The sequence below is a fragment of the Eulemur rufifrons genome, chromosome 13, assembly GCF_041146395.1.
Source record: "Eulemur rufifrons isolate Redbay chromosome 13, OSU_ERuf_1, whole genome shotgun sequence".
Classification (NCBI taxonomy): domain Eukaryota; kingdom Metazoa; phylum Chordata; class Mammalia; order Primates; family Lemuridae; genus Eulemur; species Eulemur rufifrons.
In genome coordinates, this window is record NC_090995.1 from 1012435 (window position 1) to 1036140 (window position 23706).

At 35.9% G+C, this 23706-nt stretch overlaps 1 protein-coding gene across 5 annotated transcripts in view; it reads left to right on the forward strand.

Annotated features, from left to right (window-relative positions):
- The window catches only part of UBE2D3 (ubiquitin conjugating enzyme E2 D3), a 32646-nt gene extending 9456 nt beyond the window's left edge, over nucleotides 1–23190 (forward strand). For all 5 annotated transcript variants that reach the window (XM_069485599.1, XM_069485597.1, XM_069485600.1 and 2 more), the window contains 6 exons: nucleotides 10599–10662; nucleotides 10759–10790; nucleotides 15072–15149; nucleotides 16234–16339; nucleotides 19672–19765; nucleotides 21741–23190. In XM_069485599.1, coding sequence (XP_069341700.1) covers nucleotides 10599–10662; nucleotides 10759–10790; nucleotides 15072–15149; nucleotides 16234–16339; nucleotides 19672–19765; nucleotides 21741–21786 — 420 coding nt within the window. In that variant the 3' untranslated portion in view covers nucleotides 21787–23190. The remainder of the gene's footprint in view (nucleotides 1–10598; nucleotides 10663–10758; nucleotides 10791–15071; nucleotides 15150–16233; nucleotides 16340–19671; nucleotides 19766–21740) is intronic.
- Nucleotides 23191–23706: the final 516 nt, after the last annotated feature.

The window sequence follows — 23706 nt, forward strand, 5'->3', positions numbered from 1 at the left end:
CTGTTCTTCGTGGTCCTTGCCGCTGTTCTCTTAACTACTCGCGAAAGCAATGAGCCAACAATTTCAGTTCTTCAAATAATTTTATAAATTGTTGTTCCTGAAGCCTGTGAAACTTTTAGGATCTAAAGTTATTTCATAAGGTGAAAATCATAGACAAAATTACTCTTGAAAATTCTGAGTAGGTGCGTCATTGGAAAGTCCAGTTAAACAGCTTTTTGCAATGGAACAGAATTTTCTCAAGTTGGCTTTCATTTAAAGGCTACATACCTTGAAAAATACGTTAACAATTAGACTCACTAAGTACAGGGAGGTGCACTATGGTGGATAGTTAAGGGGGAACTGATCATAATAAGAACACCAGTTTTCCATATTATACTCAATCTGGGGCACTCATACATTGAGTAATGGAGAATTGGATTGGTGTGATTGAACTTCTTTCTTCAATTTGCCAAATACTATATCAAATTCTTTAACTTAGAAGCAAGGACACCCTATTAAGAAAGGAGTCTTTTGGGAACTTATACCAAGTCGTCTTTTTCAAGTTGTCTAGTAGATAGACCACTCTGTTCTCCTACCTATCCTAAAGCTGAATGTGTCTTGCGCTTGAACTCATCATTTCTTTCTCCTCTTGAGGGGCTCAACTGTACAATAGAGATGAGTCCTATTGCTGTAAGGTGGTTGTAAGGGTAAAATGTTCAATGTTTAAGATCTTTTTTCTTTTTCATCCCAGGGACTTAGTTCATATTCTTCTCTCACCTAAGTTACTGCTATAGCTTCCTAATTTAGTTATATACTCATCTGTCCTTTATAGTAGGGATTCCTACAATATGGGGTGAAGAGGGTCTGTGATACCCCACAAATTAAGTAAAATGTTGTGTGGGCATATATGTATTTGGGGGTTAGAGGGCCAGTAGTTCACCAGAAGCTTAGAAGTCTTGTCAAAAATAGTGTTGTCAGTGTTCCTGAATAGTATTTAAACGGTTTTATACCATTTAAAATTTGAAAACCTGTGAAACAGTGCTATATATTCTTAAGTGATACCCATGTAAAAATGAGAAAAAAAGGGGGGATAATCTGTTACCTCTTGGGCAGGGAAGGCAATCCAAGGAGTATATGAGAGAGCTTAATTACATCTGTAACATTTCTTAAAATCTGAAAAAGTATAGTAAATGTTAACTTTGAGTCAAGCTGATACATAGGTGATTTTAGGATATGACTTAATTTTAAAAATATAAAAGTTAAAGAATCATTTCTAGTACACTACTGCCAGTACATTCAAAAATACAAGCCTGATTTGTTTTATATCTGCTTAAAAGCTATCGGTGGCTTTTCATTGATTTTGGGATAGTCTTAACTAACATTCAAGGTTCTTAAAAGACGAAGCCCTGGTCTGCCTTTCTAGCTACATCTACCATTATTCCTGTACCTTTTGTCTGTGGTTTCCCAAACTACAGTACTTGTTCTTAAAGCAAGTTTTTATAACCTATGTTCTTTCACACCCCTGACTTTAAATGATTTTCTCTACTTAGGAAACGTTTCTTTTTTTTTTTTTTTTTTTTTTTTTGAGACAGGGTCTCACTTTGTTGCCCAGGCTAGAGTGAGTGCCGTGGCGTCAGCTTAGCTCACAGCAACCTCACAACCTCAGACTCCTGGGCTTAAGCAATCCTACTGCCTCAGCCTCCCGAGTAGCTGGGACTACAGGCATGCGCCACTATGCCCGGCTAATTTTTTCTATGTATGTTTTTAGTTGTCCATATAATTTCTTTCTATTTTTAGTAGAGACGGGGTCTCGCTCTTGCTCAGGCTGGTCTCGAACTCCTGACCTTGAGCGATCCACCTGCCTCGGCCTCCCAGAGTGCTGGGATTACAGGCGTGAGCCACCGCGCCCGGCCGGAAACGTCTCTTTTTTTTTTTTCCCCTTGGTGAATGCTGCCTTATCTAACTTCCATCAAGACTAAGCTCAAATGTCTATTACTGTCTTAAACCCAGGCAAAGGTAGTGGTTACTTTTACAGGACTTAACAAAGCATTTGAATTCTTTTATTTTAAGCAGGTTGTTGAAGTATAATTTTTTTTTTGTCTGCCTACTTTCTGTAAGCTCAGTATATTTGGGGAGACATTCATCTTATCTAGGTGTTTTCACACCTAACCTGCTTGGCACCAAAAGGCAACGTTTGTATGCATGAATAGATGTTTTTTTTTTTGTTTTTTTTTTTTTGAGACAGAGTCTTACTTTATTACCCGGGCTAGAGTGCCATGGAGTCAGCCTAGCTCACAGCAACCTCAAACTCCTGGGCTCAAGTGATCCTCCTGCCTCAGCCTCCCGAGTAGCTGGGACGACAGGCATGTGCCACCATGCCCGGCTAATTTTTTTTAATATATATTTTTAGTTGTCCAGATAATTTCTTTCTATTTTTAGTAGAGATGGGGTCTTGCTCTTGCTCAGGCTGGCCTCGAACTCCTGAGCTCAAATGATCCACCCGCCTTGGCCTCCCAGAGTTCTGGGATTACAGGCGTGAGCCACCGCGCCCGGCCTAGCTAATAGTTTTGACATTATACTTTCATTTTAGAAATTTAAATTAACCTCTAGTTTCTGTCATATATAGATTCAGAGTTGACTTTATTCCCCCTAATTTAATTTTGACTTTGCTTCATTTAGATTTAAGTGTTTTTCAGCAAAACTCAAGCATGAACTGTTTTATTTGGGCAAAATTTGCAAAATTGGTAAAGGGTGCTGGGTAGCACTTTTCTTAGAATGAGTCTCTCCCCACTTTTTTCCTCTTCCCCAGATCAAATAAGGGATTATTAGAAGGAAATAGTTAAAAAATGAAAGGAATAGCCATGGGAACCAGAGCAGGCTACATCCTCAGAGACTGAAATTGCACATCTATATGCCAAGTCAGCTCTTTGCTATCTCTGCTGCACAGTGTATTCTGTTTTTCTTTGGCTTCTGGCTTAACCATGTAATTCCAGGACACATGCCTGCCAACAGTTCTGGGTCCTTATAGCTCTTGATTATAGAAAGGGGGGTGTCCCTTCCAGCTTCGATTTGGAAGAACTCGTGGATGGACGATGGACTAACGTCAAGTCTAAGCTTAGGTTACTTTCCAACCCTTTGAGCTAATCACTAAGGCTGAAGACAACAAAGCTCTATGATTAGCCATGTCCAAATAATTGGTTAATGGTAGCTGACAGTCGCCTAGGACTACAGTCACGTTTGGAGTAAGGGAAAAGCAGTTCCATGGGTTAGATGGTTTATTGAGTAAAGTATCTGCTTCAAAGAAGAGCATCTGCAATGATTTATTCTGTTCCTCTGATTTTTTTCGTCTGCTAAGATATGTGTTATTTGCTCATTCTGTGGGCATAATAATGTCATGAAGATTATTTCATATCTCAAAAGGTAAGTACTGGTACATGGTTTGATTACCATTTCAAGGATGAGAAAGAAAAATGGTAAAACTAGAATAGGACTTTTATCTTTAAAAAAGACCTTTTGTTTTGATTCTTAAAATACTTTATATTATTTTTCTGTATTGAATTTAAAACTTTAGTGTGTAAGCTTATTGGCCTAATTTTAGATCCTTTATTATTACTAAAGAGGTGTCTTGGTCATGGACAACTTGGAAAATAAGGTGTTTAGAAATGAGCTGAGAGTTACAAGAGCCTAAAATTATGGGAGTGAAGAGCTGAAATTCAGAATTAACTAGCTTAAATTATACCTTCACTCTAAATGAACGATAATGCTAGCATTTAAAGGCTTAGTGATTCATAATATCAGTGTGCAGAAAAACTCGTTTCTTTAAGAAATACTTTCTTACATTCTTAATTCTGATGTGTAACTTTCAAGTACTGTGTTTATATTCTAGGTCACCTTTATAGCTTTCTGACCTTTAGTTTTATTTATGATCACTTCAACATCATTGGGTATTTTGTTTAGACCAGTCATCATTAAATTGATTTTTATTTAAAAATAACAGCTAAATATTTTTTTTCAGACATTTTAATAAGTCTTACTAGAGTCAAAACGTGTATGTTTGTTAAGGCGGTGATATGGGGTAGATACATGTAAGAAACTAGAATTGTACTGTCAATTTTAACTCTTATTTCAGTAATATTTGAATTCAAATGCTTGCCAGACATTTTTAGACAGCTAAGCGTAAAAGTTTGTCACACAGGCCAAAGATTTAAACAAACTATATTATGTGGCACTTTTGTTTTGCTCTTCTTTTATAAATGGAGAGCCTTAGCCAAGAAATCTTGCCTTCAAGGTGGGCAGTCTGCAGATAGCCTGCTTGTTAAGTACCTAGTACATTATGTGCCAGGTAGTGTGCTAGAGTGCTTTAAGTCCCATTCATCTTCTTAAAACTTCTGTAAAAATAGACGTTCCTATTTTAGAGGTGAGGAAATAAGCCTAACAGTGGGTCTTAGATTGAAAGTGAGTCTCCATACTTGGTGTTATTGGAGGAGACACTCATGTCTTTATTTCATAATGCTGTCTTGAGCATTTGCATTGCATATGTTAAATTGCATTTGGGTTTTAATAATATTTTTGAAAATTCAGGTCTGTCTTTGTTATGTGGGAAAAGGGGAGATAGGGTGGTTTGAAGATTGGTTTTTAAACTTAAAATAGACCTTTTTCTTGGAGACAGGGTCTTGCTCTGTTTCCTGGGCTAGGGTGCAGTAGAGTCATAGTAGCGCACAGCAACCTCAGACTCCTGGGCTCAAGCAATCCTCCTGCCTCAGCCTCCCGAGTAGCTGGGACTACAGGCAGGTGCCACCATGCCCAGCTTTAAAATAGACTTTTAAAATGGTCCTTGAGAAGAAAGGGAACTGCACAAGTTCTTTAGCTTCTGGTCTATCTTTTTTTGGTAACAGATTAAACAGCAGAACTGGTTATATAAGTTTTGGAACATGGGAAAATTCTCTGTTCATATCAGACTGTTTGATTCTTAAGTATGATAAAGTATGTCTTTTTTTTATTACTATGGGTACATAAGAGTTCTATCTTTATAGGGTACATACAATATTTTGATATAGGCATACAGTGTGAACTAATCAAATCAGGGTACTAGAGGTGTCTGTCAGCTCAGGATTTATCATTTCTTTGTGTTAGAAATATTCCAATTCCACTCTTCAGGTTATTTTAAAGGATACCCTAACTTGTTGATTATAGTCACCTAGTGCTATCAAATATTGTTCATTCTATCTACATTTTTGTACTTATAAAGTATTAATGGTGCTAAAAGAGATTGCCATTATAATGAATAAAAGATAAGGGTGATCACGGAATTGGCAAATCATTGCCATATGAGACTTGATTTATGAAAAAGTCATTTGCTTAATAGTGGATAGTTAATTCCAGTTGCAAAAAATGTATTTTTCAAATACTCATTTGGCTCAGTTTGTTTTGTTTCTGTTTAGTAATGCTTTTTGAAAGTAAAAACCATACATAATTTCTTTTAACAAAATGTTTAATTCTGAGGTAAGAATTTCTGTAATTCCTACCGATCATTATCAAAAGTATTTGGAATGAATTTTCTCCCATTCTTGAATATGTTAGGTATATTTATGTAGACAACCATAGGTCTTGTCTGATCTGTCCTAAAATTGTGAATACTGGGATCTCTAGCTGTTTGCCAACCTTGTGAGCGGTTGTGATGAGTTTCAAAAGTGGATTGGCAGGGCATATCAGGACAGTTCTTACTTGTCTACAGCATTTTTTAAAAAACAGAGTTAATCTAGACTGACTATTCCTGAACAACTGAGCATTTTCTCAAGTGTATTTTGAACATAAGAGAGGCAAACACTTGGAAGTTATTCTTTCTGCATTGTTTATTGTGGACAGGTCTGTCTGTTTTGCTGTGTTAGCATTAGATTAGTTGATTGCTACTTTTTTCTTTTTTTCTTCATTTAATTTTCAGGATACCGGTTCCCTTTTTTAGTGTTGAATTAGTCTGAAGGTCTCTCCTAGGACCTTCTCCATTATCAGAGTGCTCTCACCAAGACTCATAGCTATAAATATCTTCTGTGTACCTAATGATACTTAATATTTTTTTTTCCAGCCTGTCATTCCTAACGTAGACTTGTGTATGTACTTTTCTAGTTGAGTCTCTCCTTGGGGGTCTAAACAGTATTTCTACATCCACCTAAAAGCTTCACCTACAAGTTGACCAGTTTACTTAATGGCGATTTCAAGCTTTGTTGCTTAGCTCAAAAGTCTTTTATTCTGCATGGAGTCAGTCAACAAAAAATTCCTTGTTGAATTTTATAATTCCTTAGAATATATTTATTGATCAAATTGCCAACCATGGTGGCACATGCCTATAGTTTCATCTACTGTGAAAGCTAAGACAGGAGGATGACTTGAGCCCAGGAATTCGATACTGTACTCCAGCCTGGGCAACGTGGTGAGACCCTGTCTCTTTAAAAAAAAAATCATACATGGTGGTTTTGGTTTTGTTTTTTAGTGGATCTGTTAAATAGCTATATTCTAAACTCCTTTAAAAACACACTATTGGAACAGTTAATATTTTGTATGGGTCATTTGAACTTTAAAAGGCAAACTAATTCCTAGTGCATATTCACTGTAGTTTCTTAGCCCTCTCTCAATATTGTTTTGCTGATACCTCCAATAGCCTTATTTTAATTTTATTGAAAATAGCACTTTTTTGAGGTTAATAGTATTTAAACTAATAACCTCCATTGACTCTGGTCTATAAAACTGATTTTTTTTTAAATGAGAAAATACTCTGTAGGGGCTAAGGTATTTTACAAAGTTAGAACAAATACTGATAAATGGAAGATAGTCTCAATTCTTTTTCTGTTGTTGATATGTACAAGTATTTCAGCCCAGATATTTTTACGTTTGGATTCAGATTGCCTTTTAGCAAATGTTTTTTGGGTTTTCTTGGGGGGGTTTTTTTTTTTTTTTTTTTTTTTTTGGTTTTTTTTTTTTTTTTTTACAAAGCAGAAACCCTTTATGTGATTAGTCTTTATTCTGTTGGGTGTTTTATCAAATTTGAATGTTTCTGCATTGTAAAACCATCTCAGTTTTACTCCATGCTGATAAACAATACAGACTTACCAAGTTAAAATGAGAGCTCCATCAAAAGCTTTCTCACAAATCAAAATATTTAAAGCAGTTCCAGACTTCTGTGCTGTTGGAGTTTACATCATTTAATTTGTTCACTTCCTCTGTAGGGAAAAATTTTACTAATTTTCAAGGTGTGTCTTCAATGATTCCAATATGCTAAAAGCTTCAAAAGATGAAACTTTTTTTGCCAGTTTGCCTGTTTTAAAGATTTCAGGCCAGGTGTGGTGGGTCATACCTATAGTCCCAGCTACTCAGGAGGCTGAGACAGGATTGCTTGAGCCAAGGAGTGTGAAGTTGCAGTCAGCCGGGACAACAGAGCAGCAAGACCTTGTCTCTTTAAAAAAAAAAAAGATTTCCAATGGATTTGGAACAAAATGAACAATGAATTTAGAGGACTTACCCTCCCCCATCAGGGTGGGACCCGGATACTGATTCACGTGGCAGTTCTTCAAACACTGAAATCCTAAAGACAGCTGAGTTTTTTTTTTATTACTAAACCTGAGATTTTCACACATTTCTTAGTGTACTAAGTATCTATTTTTTTAAATTGAGTTTTAGGCAACCACTGAATTTCTTTTGGTTGGTTTGTACTACAGCCATTCCAGGAATGTTTCTGCTTCAGATATTGTTTTTACCATAACATTCTGTTCATCCGGACTTAGAATAATTTTATCTTCATTGTTAAATTTGTTTCATAATAGGGTTACAATAGGTGTTTTGTCTTCAACAGAATGGGCTTAGAAAAGTTTTGATTCCATGTAGTGAATGAAAGGAATGAAATTGTCTGTTTGAAGCATATGGAATTGGTGTAAAACTGGCATTAAATTAACTATTTGTAAAGTTCTTGTTCTACTGACCGAGTCTACATAATCACACCCATCACTTAATTTTTTCATGTAATCACAAGAGAACTTAAAGGAATTAATATAAAACTGCAGTCAACTTCAGTGTTACCAAATAACGAAATAGTTGTTACACCATGTCAGAGCATTGACTTTGGAGAGAGTGCTGCTCAACCTCTACTTCCCTTGTGCGTATAAATTTCCCATATTTACCCAATACACTGCCAACTCTCAATCCAGAGGCCACTGTCATACATGCCTGGTTGGCATATACCAAGTAGCCAGCAGAAAGCGGCAGTGTCATACTTCGTTCACTCAAGATTGGAGGATTGGCTGATAAGGCCTTCATATCTGGGCATCCTTTATTACCAGTGAGCCCTTTGTACTATCTTTAAAAAGGTGGTTTACCTTTTGTCTGAAAAGGACCAAAAAGAGAGGTTTGCAAGTTTTTCATATTTGATCATGTGTTAAAGGGAACTCTTCACTGTGTGTGCATTTTACACATGCGTTTTAGTAAGTGAGGCCAAAGCAGAATCTGCCACGTATATAAAGTGATGGTCTACTTAACCTATCGTGGCTTATTTTAATGTGGCTAATCCCTACCTTAAAGACAAATGTGGAACAAATGGTAAACCAGATAGCTTGTCAGGATGACTGGTGAAAATGGGGATTCTCCTAGGCAAACAAGGACCAACGGTCACTTTAGGAGTACCTTTAAATTCATTGGAATTTTAATTTAGGATTTAATAAAAGCTATTTGATTGTAATATATTTATTTAAGGCATTGACTGTGTGGATAAACTAACACTCAAAGGCTTGGAGTCTTCTCGTTTTTATGTTCCTAGTCTTGGTGTACTACGGTTTCGAACTCCTGGTCTCAAGCAATCCTGCCTCAGCCTCCTGAGTAGCTGGGACTATAGACACGTGCCCCTGCGCCCAGCTTAATTGAAATTAACTCCTCTTCCTATTTGTGTACCTTTCTGCTTTTCTGTTGGGGGAGGGCTTATAGTATTCTGCGTTTTATGTCCTTGACTTTGCACTGAGAAGCAAAGATCTAAGTTGAGGGAAGGAAATGAGTGTGCCAATTTGGGACTCTGTTTTCATTTTTGAATTCCTGTAGTAGTTCATTTTTGAATTCCTGTAGTTGTAATTGTTCTGGTAGACTAAATGATTGTCTTGGAGCTACATGTTATAGATGCATTAATATTATGATAGACTGTCGCTATTGGCTAGATTTTTTTCCCCCCTTTGGAGAGACAAGGTCTCATTCTGTTGCCTGGGCTATAATGCAGTGGCACCATACCTCACTGCAACCTCAAACTCTAGGGCTCAGACAATCGTCCTGCCTTGGCCTCCCAGGTAGCTGGGACTGCAGGCATGTGCCACTACACCCGGCTAATTTTTCTATTTTTTGTAGACACAGGGTCATCTTGCTGTGTTGCTCAGGCTGGTCTCGAACTCCTGGTATCCAGAGATCTTCCTGCCTTGGCCTCCCAGAGTGCTAGGATTGTAGGCCTGGCCCAGATTATTCTTTATTGTATCTTTTTTATTTAGGCAGCCATTCTTTTGCTTTCTAGTACTTGGTCTTTTGTATATGAATGTGTTCAGCTGTTTTGTTCAAACTGAATCCCAGACATTACCCTTTGATCATTGTTTCCATGTTTAGACCAAAAAAAAGAATAAATAAGTTACAACAATCCCTGGACTACCTATTTGTTGTTTTTCTTCTTCTTCTTTTTTTTTTTTTTAAATGGGTGGCTCTTATGCCATAGACTGAACTTAGAAGACAAAGGTAATTTGAAAACGTTGAAGGTGGTAGTACATTAACGTTGGTTCTGTTTATCTTATTTTTAATTTTTGGTGATTTGACATTGGCTACCTATTTGGTAAGGTTGGGGCTGTGCTGTCTTAAATTTTTTTTAACAAAATCCTAGTAAGGAAACAACTTGTTCATATTAGATGATCAATATTTGTTATGTGCAAGTCATGGAAGGGTTAAATACATATTTGTTGGAAATAATTAATTCATGTGGAATTGTGCAAACTGCCATGTTTTGCTAAGTGCAAACTACTTTTTACCTAACAAAGACAGTTCTTTCAGAGTTGGGATTTCAAAAAGAGCTAAAATGGATGTTGAGTAAAAAATAAGGTTGAGTTGAGAATATGGAGATAAAAAACAAAAAGGATACTTAGTCCCATGAGATTTTTTTCAGGTGGAAAAGGAGGGGGTCAGTGGATTTTAGGAGGAAGGTTATGGTTCAAGAAAAAAGTTTTAAAGCAAACAAAGGCCCCTGAAATGGTCTGAAAGTTCAGCAAACAACAAGAATGTTAAGCTGTGCCTTGTCTGAGTTTTTACACTATGAAGAGCACCTGATTACAGCTATTTCGGTTTTTGAGAGATCAGCTTTTGTTCATGTGATAAAAATTTTCATATCAATGTATAAATACTTTGTGAACCCTAAGCCAAAATGATTGTCTCAGCTGTGTCCATTAGACAACTATGACTGCATGTTCCAGAAGTAACGGGAGTAGAGTTACTTAGGTTTTGTCTCTTAATGGAATGTATTGTTATGTGCATTGTGATTGCCTGTCCTTTAAAGAGTGGGATCAAGGTAACTGGAAGCAGTTGATTCTTTTTACTTAAACTTTTCTGTCTTGGTGTAGGAACTTAGTGATTTGGCCCGTGACCCTCCAGCACAATGTTCTGCAGGTCCAGTTGGGGATGATAGTAAGTAACTTTGAAATTGATTTTTATGCTTAATTTCAAAAAAATTGTGCATTTTTAGATGATAACCACAGGGTTTTTTTTTTTTTCTTTTTCTAGTGTTTCATTGGCAAGCCACAATTATGGGACCTGTAAGTATTAAGAATTTTTAAATTTAGTTGTAGTCAAAGATCTAGCATAGATCTGGTTGTAATTTCTAACTTAGTCTGTGGGTTTATTATATAACATAGTTATTCTGTTTTGGGTATGCCATAGTTGTGTTGCTTTTGAAGGAAACAGAATATAATGACTTAGTTGCTACATGTACTTTGTGTCTGTCCTTGTGTTCAGGTTCTATAGAGTATAGCATCTCTGTGCCCTACCAAATAACACTTTACCTCAATCCAGTTTTTCTTTATAGCAATGTAAAGCATTGTCATGAGCTTCCTGTTACTTAGAGACAATTAAATTTACTGGCTCTGATCCTACCATCAGTTTTGTTACTTAAAAATCTTACTCTATTCCTAAAGCTGCCAAGAATCTAGCATAATTGTATTGTTTTGATATTCGATTCTTTATAGAACTTTAGTTTTATGCAAAATTTGAATATTTTTAGGCAGAAAGTGATATTTTGAATATAGCAAAATTCCTTTCTATCCTGGGTAGATAAGAAACTATATGCTGGATAATTGAATATTCAGAATTATGGATACCATCTAAGAATTTCAGAGAATTAGAACGCACTAAAAACATCCTGGGGTAAGACTTACCTTGAACAAATACTTACCTTTCTTTTTTTTTTCTTTTTTTAACTTGAAGGCACTTTAGGATTTCTATTCTAAGTTATCTATGTATTTTTCTGAAAACTTTCTGCTTTCTTCCCTTTTTGGTGGTTTTGTTTCAACATAAATGGCAATGATGTACCAGGTAAAACCATGGTCATTAAGTAGATGTTTATAATTTTAAAGGAGAAAATGCCCTTGGAAGAGTTAGCCAGTGGATAGGTTAGATCAACAAGTGTTTAGAAATTCTGATTTTAATAATCTTAAATCTATATGTCTATCTCAAATGTGAGCACCTGCTGTGTGCCAGGCAACAAGGATACAAATAAATATAATAGACATCCTTGTCTGTCTTTGGGAAATCTGGGGTAGATGCAAGTGTGATAAGGTGGGAATTAAGTGATTTGTGGATGAAGTGCTGAGTAGAAAATTATAACAGGGACAGGAGAGTAATTGTGAAGTGTTACAACCTAAAGGTAGGGAAACCGAGAATCAAAATAGGACAAATTGCAGCAGAGGGGCAGATATCATTAAATTTAATACTTTGAAATGCACTCAATTATCCCAATAAGCTACAAAGTCAGAATTGTGCATTTTGTTATCTCAGGGACTATTTTTACTGTTTCAGATTTTATTTTGGTTTAAAAGTGTTCCTTTTGTCTCGTTTAGTAGCAAAACCACATATATATATATATATATATATATTTATTTATTTATTTATTTATTTTTTAAGACAGAGTCTCACTCTGTTGCCCAGGCTAGAGTGCCGTGGCGTCAGCCTCGGTCACAGCAACCTCAGACTCCTGGGCTCTAGTGATCCTCCTGCCTAGGCCTCCCAAAGTGCTAGGATTACAGGCATGAGCCACCATGCCCAGCTTCTTCCTTACTCTTTCAGGAGCTTTGTAGTCTAGTAGAAGAAGAAAATATAAGAAAAAGTTTTAAATATGATAGGTAATGGATGTAACTATGTGCATAAATAAAGAAGTGTCACAGGTCAGCCCGCAGATTGGACTAAAGGGAGGGCTGTATTATAAGGAAGAATATTCCAAGTAGGGGAAAGAAAAAGATGTGAAACTTGTTATCCCTATAATTATTTTACATGCAGTAGAGAGTATATTCTGGAGAAGAGGTAGAAGAGCAAACTAACTGGATTGGTGGGAACCCAGATCATAAAGCACACCCATACTTAAGATTTTGAATTTCATCTTTAAAGCTGTGGTGTACATTTCAGGTAGAGGACAAACTTATCTTAAAAAGACCATTTCATCATTAGGATGGTGGGATAAATTGGAAGGGGAAGTCAGCTTGAAGGCAAGAACATTAGTAGTAAGCTATAGCCATAATTGTAGGCAAAAGATAGTAGCATCGTGAACTAAGATAGTATTGGCAGTCGACATAAAGGAGAGGCTAATTCAAGAAATTTTAAAGATCTTTAAGATTGGGTAACTACCTGACTCCTGAGGAAATGAGAGAGAAAGAATCAACAATGAGATCCTGCTTTATGGCTCTCTGTTGTGGTTTACTATTGGTAAATAAGAAAAATGGGATTGAGACAAAGAGTTTAATGTTTTGGGGACATGAAATGAGATAATCTAAGAAGAAATATTCAGTAGACATTTGATGAATAATTACACCAGAGGGAAATATGAGAATTTGCAAACTTTACATGGGGCCTGGAGTTAGAGCCAGAAAGTGGATCGATCTGTGAGGGATACCAGCATGTAATGGTTGCTACAGAGGAGTGACAGGTGCTGAGAGGGAGCAGCTTGGACTGACGGGCGCAAAACCAGGACAGAGGTTTCTAAAGAAGAGATCTAGATCTAATGTAAATTCTGGATTTGCAAGATTTGGGACTTTTTGCTGGTCACAGTATTCCTTTTTGCTTGGGGTTCATTTGTCTGTGGTTTTTGAGGGGGGGTATAGTTTGCTGCCACTTTATAAGTAAATTTGATATCATAAGGCCTCAATTTTTTTTTATGTGACCTAGTTTTCTTACCTCTAAATTTTGTAGCTTTACAGTTTTTCCTCTGATACAATGGGCTTTTTAGTGTTAAATGGTAGCACTGAAATATTTTTCCCCTTAATTTCTTTCTTTGAACAGGTGAAAGGAAATTTGGCTTTGCCTAAATCTCAGTGGATTGCCATTATTCAGAACCAGTCAGATATACCACATGATTGTATGAAACTTGGAATTAAAGCTTAAGCAGAGCTTCCAGAATTTTTAGTTGTAAAGACTTCAATGTTTAGGACTACCCTTATACCCTTACATGGTTAATTGTACACAGTAAAAACATACCTTCTGTACTATCTGATTATGTAAAAGTGCACGTTATTTGAAGCATCTGTTCTCATTTAATATAGCTGTATTACCTTAAAAAGATATATAAAACTCAGATCACATTCTGGTGCCTTGGTTTGGTTTGTTTTCTACAGTTCTTAGATGACACAGTTTGCAGTCTTAGATTTTGTTTAATTAAAATTTTGTAGAAAATGTGAACTTGGGCGTTGGAAGGGCTCAGTTTAAGTAGTAGCTCTTCTGCTTACTAGTTGTATGTTTCTTTGAACCTGATTGTTCATTAATGAATTGACCTATCTCCTTTGATCTGTACCAGAGTACAGATCAAGATGAAAAATTATTCTTGGAGTCCCTTATGTATACATAGCACATAGTAGGAAGTTAGGTTAATTGAATTAATGTTTAATTATTTTACAGAAGAGTCAGGATTAAGTGAGCTACACTGAACTGTCAGACCTGTGAAAGTTTTTTTCATTTGTCTGACATTCAGAATTGGCAAAGAGGGAGGCTCATATATCTGTACATATACATCCTTTCTTATGGAGAGGAATGAATGTTGGCAATAATCACATTCCTGTAAATGTAAAAATGTCTTCAGATTGGCTCTTTGCATATCCAGAGGCACTTAGGCAATTTTATATTAGAATTCTCGACTAGATCAGTATCTTTTGTCATTCTTTGATTAGTATTAAGTGGTCTTCAGAAGACATGTTTGAATCTTGGCTCTATCATTTGCTATTTGTACACTAGACTGAGCTACTTCAAGGCCCATTCATGAAATAGGAATGTTCATTTTAGTCATCCATAAAATAGGAACAAATTTTATCTATTTTCTGATATTGGTTAAATTAAAATGAAAAATTTTGTTAAAAGACCTATTGTTTCTGTTCTGCTTTCTCCTCTTGAAGGTAATTTTGTGTATTCCCTGGAGTAGCTAATATTTTGGTTTGCCATTGGGCAGAATGGCTGTTGAGATACAAAGCCATTTACACATATTTGGCTTTTAAAATATTCAACACATCTAAAATTTTATTTTCAATTGTAATGTAACTGATACGTGATACTGTATGTAGACTTCATTGCTAAGTGTACTTTATTCATTTGTGAGAATTGGTATCTCAGACACTGTTTCTGGGTAATTTTTTATAAAACTTGGTGAATTATGTAAAATTGGATCTTAATAAATTAGGTTTCATTACTGTGTATTAAATTTTGATTTTTTTTCTATTCATAGAAACTGAGTTTAGTTTATTGTAGTGTAAATAGTAGGTAATTTTGGTTCTGATTAGAGAAATGCTTAGAAAATAGAAGTGTTACATAGATTATCAAGGTTAAACATACTTTTCTTTTTACAGAATGACAGCCCGTATCAAGGCGGTGTATTCTTTCTGACAATTCATTTTCCTACAGACTACCCCTTCAAACCACCTAAGGCAAGTATTTTCCCCTAAAATCTGTTAGTACAGATTTATACTTTATTTCAGAGGCATTAGAGCATTCTTAAAAATTAGAGTTCTGTGTAACTGAGGCTGACTATATTGAATTGAGTCAGTGAGATAGAAATGCTGACTTTTAACCTTTAGGTAAAAGAATTAGACCTTGATATGAACTTTTAAAATGAGGATAAGATTTGCTTTTTTCTAAATGTGTATCGTGTGGAAGCTTTTTCCCCTTTATTCTTACATAGATTGATCATTGAACCCTATCGTGTTGTAATAGTAGGCATTAAATGTTCAACTTCATTATATATTTGCACATATTGCTACAACTTATACTATGTGTCCCAGTTTAGATAGATTACAGTCATTTTGGTTTTGTATACATAACTGTATAAATTTAACAAAACAGTTGCTTCGTGCACTGAGGTGACTGGTGTATAGGTGTTAAAAACAAATGGTTCTTGACTTTTCAGAGCCATTAACAGAAGTTCAACCTGTCTGAATAATTATGGACGGTAACATGTAGGACATTGACACATCACCAGAACTGTCATCACTCATGTTATGGGTGCAATGTGATGGTTCTTTTAGGTGAAACACTTGTGATTGATTCAAGTTTATATTTTATGTAAGTAGAAATGCAGACTTATATATGTACCTGTATAACTTAATGAAATTTTAAATGAGCTGGTCTACAAAATTTGTTTACATCCAAGAGTTCCTTATTTTTTTAATGGATGTGTTAAAAACCATTCGAATTGCCCTTTGATACTTGTGATATGGGTAGGACCAAATAACCTTTGTAACTGTCCACTATACAGCAATAATGAAATTTTTGCCCCAAAGCCATTTTAATTAAACAGAGAGAGCCCCTGGGGGGGGATCATGGTCAGAATGTAAAAACCAGTTTCTGTATAATTTGGTACTTTTATGTATATGTAATATATTTTAAGAATTTGAATATATATTTTTTTAATTATGGCTTGGCTTTTAAAGCAAGGCATAAGAGTTTTGTACTTAAGTTTTAGATGTTTATTTTATTTGAATGAAATAGCTAAAGGTTTCTTGTTTATTTTAGGTTGCATTTACAACAAGAATTTATCATCCAAATATTAACAGTAATGGCAGCATTTGTCTCGATATTCTAAGATCACAGTGGTCTCCTGCTTTAACTATTTCTAAAGGTAAAACACTTCTAGTGAAATAGTCTTGAGCTGCTCTGATTTTCTAATAGTTAAAGGTCTTTCTTCAGTCTACTTATCTGAATCTTTATTTTAACCTTTTAGTAAGAAGTAGGAAGAAATAAAGTTATTTTAGTGTTTTTGCTCTTAACAGTATGATTAAAAAGATTTTGTGGAAAGAAGTTAAAATTCAAATTGGGATGTGGGGGGGGCCTTATTTGCCTAATGTGTTACACCTTTGTCACAAAAGAGCAGAATCTATTTTTGTAGGCTTCTGTTACTTTTCAATCCCAAATACTTGCAGATCTCACACTTGCTTGTTGCCTTTTTATCAAGGATGCTGAAATATACCTAAACTTAATTGACCTTTTAAATCTTGAGATTTCTACTTTAGGAAGATTCTGATTTTTGCTTTCCTGTGTTTATTTTTAGACAAATCTTTAGTCAGGTATTATATAACTATTGTAGGTTGTTCCTACCCAGTAACAGTCTAAAATTACAGAATCTTGGAAAGGTCTCTAGATCAGTTCTGGTCTCCTGCTTTTTAATAGGAATCCAGTTTAGATCTCTCCAACAGGTTTTCCAGTCTCTGCATAAATATTCCAGATGGAGATGAAATTTCTCTTCATCACTTCCTCCTTTATGAGTGACTCTGGTGACTTTTGTGTCACCTTCCTCTCACAAATTAAATCACACACAAAACTGCTTAATGGGAAGAAAGTCTGCCTTCTAGTAATTGTCAGTTTTTGGTATCGGCTTACCGTTCTTAGGTACACAGAATTCGTTTTTAATGTTGCTGTTTATATAACAGTGTTTCAGATATTGAGGATAGCACATCTCTAACTCTAAGCATTCTCATTTTCTAATTCAATACTTCAGTGCAGCATTTCCCAAATTGTTTCTTTTTTTTTTTTTTTTTTTTTGAGACAGAGTCTCACTTTGTTGCCCAGGCTAGAGTGAGTGCCGTGGCGTCAGCCTAGCTCACAGCAACCTCAAACTCCTGAGCTCAAGGGATCCTCCTGTCTCAGCCTCCCGAGTAGTTGGGACTACAGGCATGTACCACCATGCCCGGCTAATTTTTTCGATATATATATTTTTAGCTGTCCATATGATTTCTTTCTATTTTTAGTAGAGATGGGGTCTCGCTCTTGCTCAGGCTGGTCTCGAACTCCTGAGCTCAAACGATCCGCCCACCTCGGCCTCCCAGAGTGCTAGGATTACAGGCGTGAGCCACCGCGCCCGGCCCCAAATTGTTTCTTGAAATAACAGTATCTTACCAAAGTTTTTGGTAAAGTGATTTTATGAGTTTGGTAAATGCAAAGTGAAAGTTTTTTTTTTTTTTTTTTTTTAAGGCAGGACATTATATAAAGGCTTTCATATGCTTATACAATGCATTTGAATCTCTTAGAGGGGCTATGTAACATTTTTCAAACTTTTATTAGACTTGAATCACTTTTGGTGGAGGAGAAACAAAACAATTTGGGCAAATGCTGCCGTAATTGTTTCAAGTCTTTTAAAATTCTGTTTTTCGGCCGGGCGCGGTGGCTCACGCCTGTAATCCTAGCACTCTGGGAGGCCGAGGCGGGTGGATCGCTCAAGGTCAGGAGTTCGAGACCAGCCTGAGCAAGAGCGAGACCCCGTCTCTACTAAAAATAGAAAGAAATTATCTGGCCAACTAAAATATATATAGAAAAAATTAGCCGGGCATGGTGGCGCATGCCTGTAGTCCCAGCTACTCGGGAGGCTGAGGCAGTAGGATCGCTTAAGCCCAGGAGTTTGAGGTTGCTGTGAGCTAGGCTGACGGCACTCACTCTAGCCAGGGCAACAAAGCGACACTCTGTCTCAAAAAAAAAAAAAAAAAAAAAAAAAAAATTCTGTTTTTCATCCTCTTGGATGCATTCTATTTTCTTTTCTTTTTTTTTTTTTTTTTTTTTTTTGAGACAGAGTCTCACTCTGTTGCCCAGGCTACAGTGAGTGCCGTGGCGTCAGCCTAGCTCACAGCAACCTCAAACTCCTGAGCTCAAGCGATCCTCCTGTCTCAGCCTCCCAAGTAGCTGGGACTACAGGCATGCACCACCATGCCCAGCTAATTTTTTCTATATATATTTTTAGCTGTCCATATAATTTCTTTCTATTTTTAGTAGAGATGGGGTCTCGCTCTTGCTCAGGCTGGTCTCGAACTCCTGAGCTCAAACGATCCGCCCACCTCGGCCTCCCAGAGTGCTAGGATTACAGGCGTGAGCCACCACGCCCGGCCCTAATTTATTTTCAAATCATGCTCTCATACCTAAATAACCAGATTTCCAGTTATTTTATTTTATTTTACTATTGTTGGGAATGCACTATAATAATACTGAAAACTGTGCGTGTAAGTCACAAGTTGAGTAGATGGTGTTTTGTTTTTACAGTAACTTTTTTTGGCAGCCATATTTTGCTAACTTACTGAACTAGCAGTCACACCTGAAGCTCTCTACCCTTTTTTCTGTGAGTTACTGTGTAACTAAGTCAGATTTATTCTTTAATTTTATATTTGCCCCCCTGCATTTTGGATTGAGATTGTATTTGCTCCTGTCAACAATAATGTGACAATGTTGTCATTTTATGTCCTTTTTGTTTTTCTTCATTGAATGATTGTCACAACCACTTCAAGCATTTATAGAATTCTTATAACATCTTGTATGGTGACTGGTACATAGCAGGCACTCAAAATGAATGAGGTCTATGTTCTGTGATACTTGGTATCTTCTAAGTTGGTATGTTGAACAGGTCGGGGTACGAACTAGAGCTGAAGGCTCACTTTAGTACTAAAGAGATTTTGGCATTGTTTTATTTAACCAGTACTCTGGGAATATGGTCTCTAACTTAGAAATTCAAGCAGACAAAACATTCAGTGGAGCAGATTGGAGGTTTTTCTCAAACCTCCAGGGACAAAGAATGGATTTTTTTCATCATGCCTTACAAATATAGCGTGGAGATTACCTATAAACTTACTAAAATACCCTCCCCCCACTACCAAGAAACTTGTTTAATTCTAATGCCACTTACACTTTTAAAAAAAATAAATAATATGGCATTGTTTGGTTTAACTGTCTTAGAAACTTCTGAGTTTGAGTTTGTCAGTAGTTTTATAGCTAGTCAGCACTGAATTGGATGCCACAAAGCCCTCCTTATTTACCAGGAGCTCATCTTCTGTAAAGTGCAGAATCTCTGTAAAACTGTCTCATTTGCTAGCAAACATGTTTTGAGGACTGATGGTTATATGTGTTTTTAAATAATCTTGACACTTACTTACCCAGACTCCCAATGCTGAGTAACAGATATTTATTCTCTTGCAGTTCTTTTATCCATTTGTTCACTGCTATGTGATCCAAACCCAGATGACCCCCTAGTGCCAGAGATTGCACGGATCTATAAAACAGACAGAGATAAGTAAGTAGTAGTTTAAGAAAATGTTACCAAAAGTGGTTCTACTCAATGAATAGGCTTAAACTCTGCTGTAAGTTGTGGCAATGCCAAGAAGACTTGATACTCAGTAAGACAGTTAAAAGTACAGAAAGCCGGTTATTGAAATGCAATTTTTAAAAAAAAAAAATTTACTAAGTTTTAGCTTATGTGAACAATGAATAACCCCTTTTAAATGTTCTTGTTTTATCTTAACTTGTTAGATACTTTGTCACTTTATTCTCAAGTTTTAGAGTAGGACACTACCCCAATTAATGTTTTTTAAAAAAGTATTCCTGTTGTAAAAATTTGGTCTAAATTGCTCAAATATTTGAATTATGTTCGACTTAACCATTATAACTTTCATATGTTATAATTAATGCTCAGTGTACTTGTTCAATTAGGTACAATAGGTTAGCAAGAGAGTGGACAGAGAAATACGCTATGTTGTAGGGTAAGAGGATCTGCACTGTATGGTGCGCTTATTCATGGTATTGCCAGCACTTGGTGCTGCATGCTTCAAGGCACTGTATTAACTAACAAAGGTAACAGATGTGGGAGTTTTTTGAGAACTATACTTTTAACTGCTTGCTCTGTTTAGTGTGAACGTATATACCCAGTAATCATTACTGCTTAAGAGTATTACTGCATGGCAAAGCAGTTACATAGCACTAGTAAGGAGTGTTAAAGTTATGTAGTATCTTTTTCAAACTATTATGGTGTTTGAATTTTAGTTTGAGATTTTATACCAACACTTCATGGAATGTGGTGGTTTAGTTGAAATTTTGCCAGGAGGTAGTAGTGTATGGGATAAACACTTTTAAGCCTAAGCATCTAAACTAAATGTTCATTACTGACAAGCATGCATTAGTATGTCAGCTCTACTTGTGGCTCCCTGTATGCTAAATAAAGCCTTTGTTGTAAAGCTCTGGCTCTTTGAGAGGATGTATCTAAATAAGATAGCCATGAATTGGTAAAAACAACCTTAAAGTTTAGAAAAGTAGTTGAACCATATTTAGTTCTTTCTTAGAAATGAAGCTAGTTAATATATTTAAAAGTTCAAACTGTACATATAAATATAAAAGTTCTTTACCCTTTGGATATTAAATCATTTCTTAAGGTTTATCACTGTATTTTTGTTGGGGTAAGTAGCGTATGGCATGAATGTAATCCGGGGAGAAATTGGTAGTATTTATCAATATTAGTAATCTTCCTCAGTAATAACCCTGCCCCTGTGTGAATTACCTGTTGATTATTTTAAACAAAGATGTCCTGGTTGTTGTACTCCAAAGGATTCTCATTCAGCAGGTCCCAGTGGAGCTTGTTAGCTCCAGTTACCACACTTCTTTAAAGAACACATGTTGTTCTGATTAACACAACCACTCACCCCCTCTTGAAAATTATTGTTGTTTATCACCCTGCCCAATGTCTTCCTCTTCTGCTTCTGCCTCTGCCTGAGTCTCAAAGGCTTTTCTCTTCTGTAATGCCTAAGGCCAAGTAACTGTGCAAAGTCTAGGATTCAGATAAAATTTTTTAGTAAATATTTGGTTCTGGCTTTGATGGAATTGCTATATATACTCTTCTGACATATTCATAATTATAAAATAATTCTTGTAATGTTAACATTTGTCAGAATAGATACTGATTTTAGAGTTTCTAATAGAGCACTATTAGCTCAGTGGTGGTGGAGAGAAAAGGTCTTTGATTTTTGTTGCTTCTCAGTATCAGTGCCACTTAAGTTTATTAAAGTGTAGTACCTCTTTCAAAGCATAAGGCTCACATTTCCCACATTGCTTTGAGTACCCCTGCTAGTTCTCCCTTGTTGGCTTTTATTCCAGTAGCCATTAGAGATGACATCATGATGATATCTGAAGGTGTAAAATAGAAATCTTTTCCTTCCCTTTAAAATATTAGGAATTCTTTTCGCTTTAACTTTGTAAATAACATCTTTTTTTATTTACAGGTACAACAGAATATCTCGGGAATGGACTCAGAAGTATGCCATGTGATGCTACCTTAAAGTCAGAATAACCTGCATTATAGCTGGAATAAACTTTAAATTACTGTTCCTTTTTTGATTTTCTTATCCGGCTGCTCCCCTATCAGACCTCATCTTTTTTAATTTTATTTTTTGTTTACCTCCCTCCATTCATTCACATGCTCATCTGAGAAGACTTAAGTTCTTCCAGCTTTGGACAATAACTGCTTTTAGAAACTGTAAAGTAGTTACAAGAGAACAGTTGCCCAAGACTCAGAATTTTTTAAAAAATGGAGCATGTGTATTATGTGGCCAATGTCTTCACTCTAATTTGGTTATGAGACTAAAACATTCCTCACTGCTCTAACATGCTGAAGAAACCATCTGAGGGGGAGGGAGATGGATGCTCAGTTGTCACATCCAGGAAGCAGCATTATTCTAGCAGCATCCATTCTTGTTTGAGCCTTCCACTGTTAGAGATTTGAGGTTACATGATATACTTTATGCTCATAACTGATGTGGCTGGAGAATTGGTGTTGAATTTATAGCATCAGCAGAACAGAAAATGTGATGTATTTTATGCATGTCAATAAAGGAATGACCTGTTCTTGTTCTACAGAGAATGGAAATTGGAAGTCAAACACCCTTTGTATTCCAAAATAGGGTCTCAAACATTTTGTAATTTTCATTTAAATTGTTAGGAGGCTTGGAGCTATTAGTTAATCTATCTTCCAATACACTGTTTAATATAGCACTGAATAAATGATGCAAGTTGTCAATGGATGAGTGATCAACTAATAGCTCTGCTAGTAATTGATTTATTTTTCTTCAATAAAGTTGCATAAACCAATGAGTTAGCTGCCTGGATTCATCAGTATGGGAAACAATCTTTTGTAAATGCAAAGCTGTTTTTTGTATATACTGTTGGGATTTGCTTCATTGTTTGACATCAAATGATGATGTAAAGTTCAAAAGAGTGAATATTTTGCCATGTTCAGTTAAAGTGCACAGTCTGTTACAGGTTGACACATTGCTTGACCTGATTTATGCAGAATGAATAAGCTATTGGGATAGTGTAGCTTTAATGTGCTGCACATGATACTGGCAGCCCTGGAGTTCGTAGATGAACTTGGGACCCAGCAGTTTCGAAACGTGTATATGGAGTTTAAAAAGTTTATTTTCCAGGTGCAGCCCCCGTCTAAAATTTCTCTTCACCTTGTACACTTGACAGCTAGGGAAAAAAAAACCATAACATGGGAGTGATAATGGGTCAAAATTTACAAAATAAAGTACTGTCTTGGTGTGGGAGTTGTCATGAGGCTGTGTTGAAGTGACTTATCTATGTGGGATATTGAGTATCCATTGAAATGGATTTGTTCAGCCATTTACATTAATGAGCATTTAAATGCGACAGATCATTTCAGGTGACTTAACATGAATGAATAAAAGTCAATGCTATTGGATTATTTTTTGTTTGACAAGTGCTATCTGTGCCACTAATAAAACTTCTGTAATAATGAGGGCATTACCATTCTTCACCCTTCCTAATTCTGACCCTATAGTTTTACTTTTTTCCTGATTTATTTTGATTTGTCTGTCCATTGCTTTATTTCCCAGACTTACGTGTTAAGTTTCTAGCACATCTGTGACTTCACGTCCACATTTGTTGCACTGCTTACTTATGTGCAATCATTTTCTTGTCTGCACACAGATGTGGAAAGCTAGAAATAAATGTTAAAGCTTAATTTTTATAAACATTTTAATATGTAGTTTGGACATGATTTATTTACTTAAGGTTCTTCTCTAAGCTGAAAGTGAAATGCATGCCTTCTGAAGATGTTTTGGCTTTGTTAATTCTGTAATAAGCATTTCATTGGGAAATATCCAGCTATACAATTTTTCCAATGAGTGATCTTTTTCACTTTTGTCTTGCTTAAAAAGTAATGGCTCC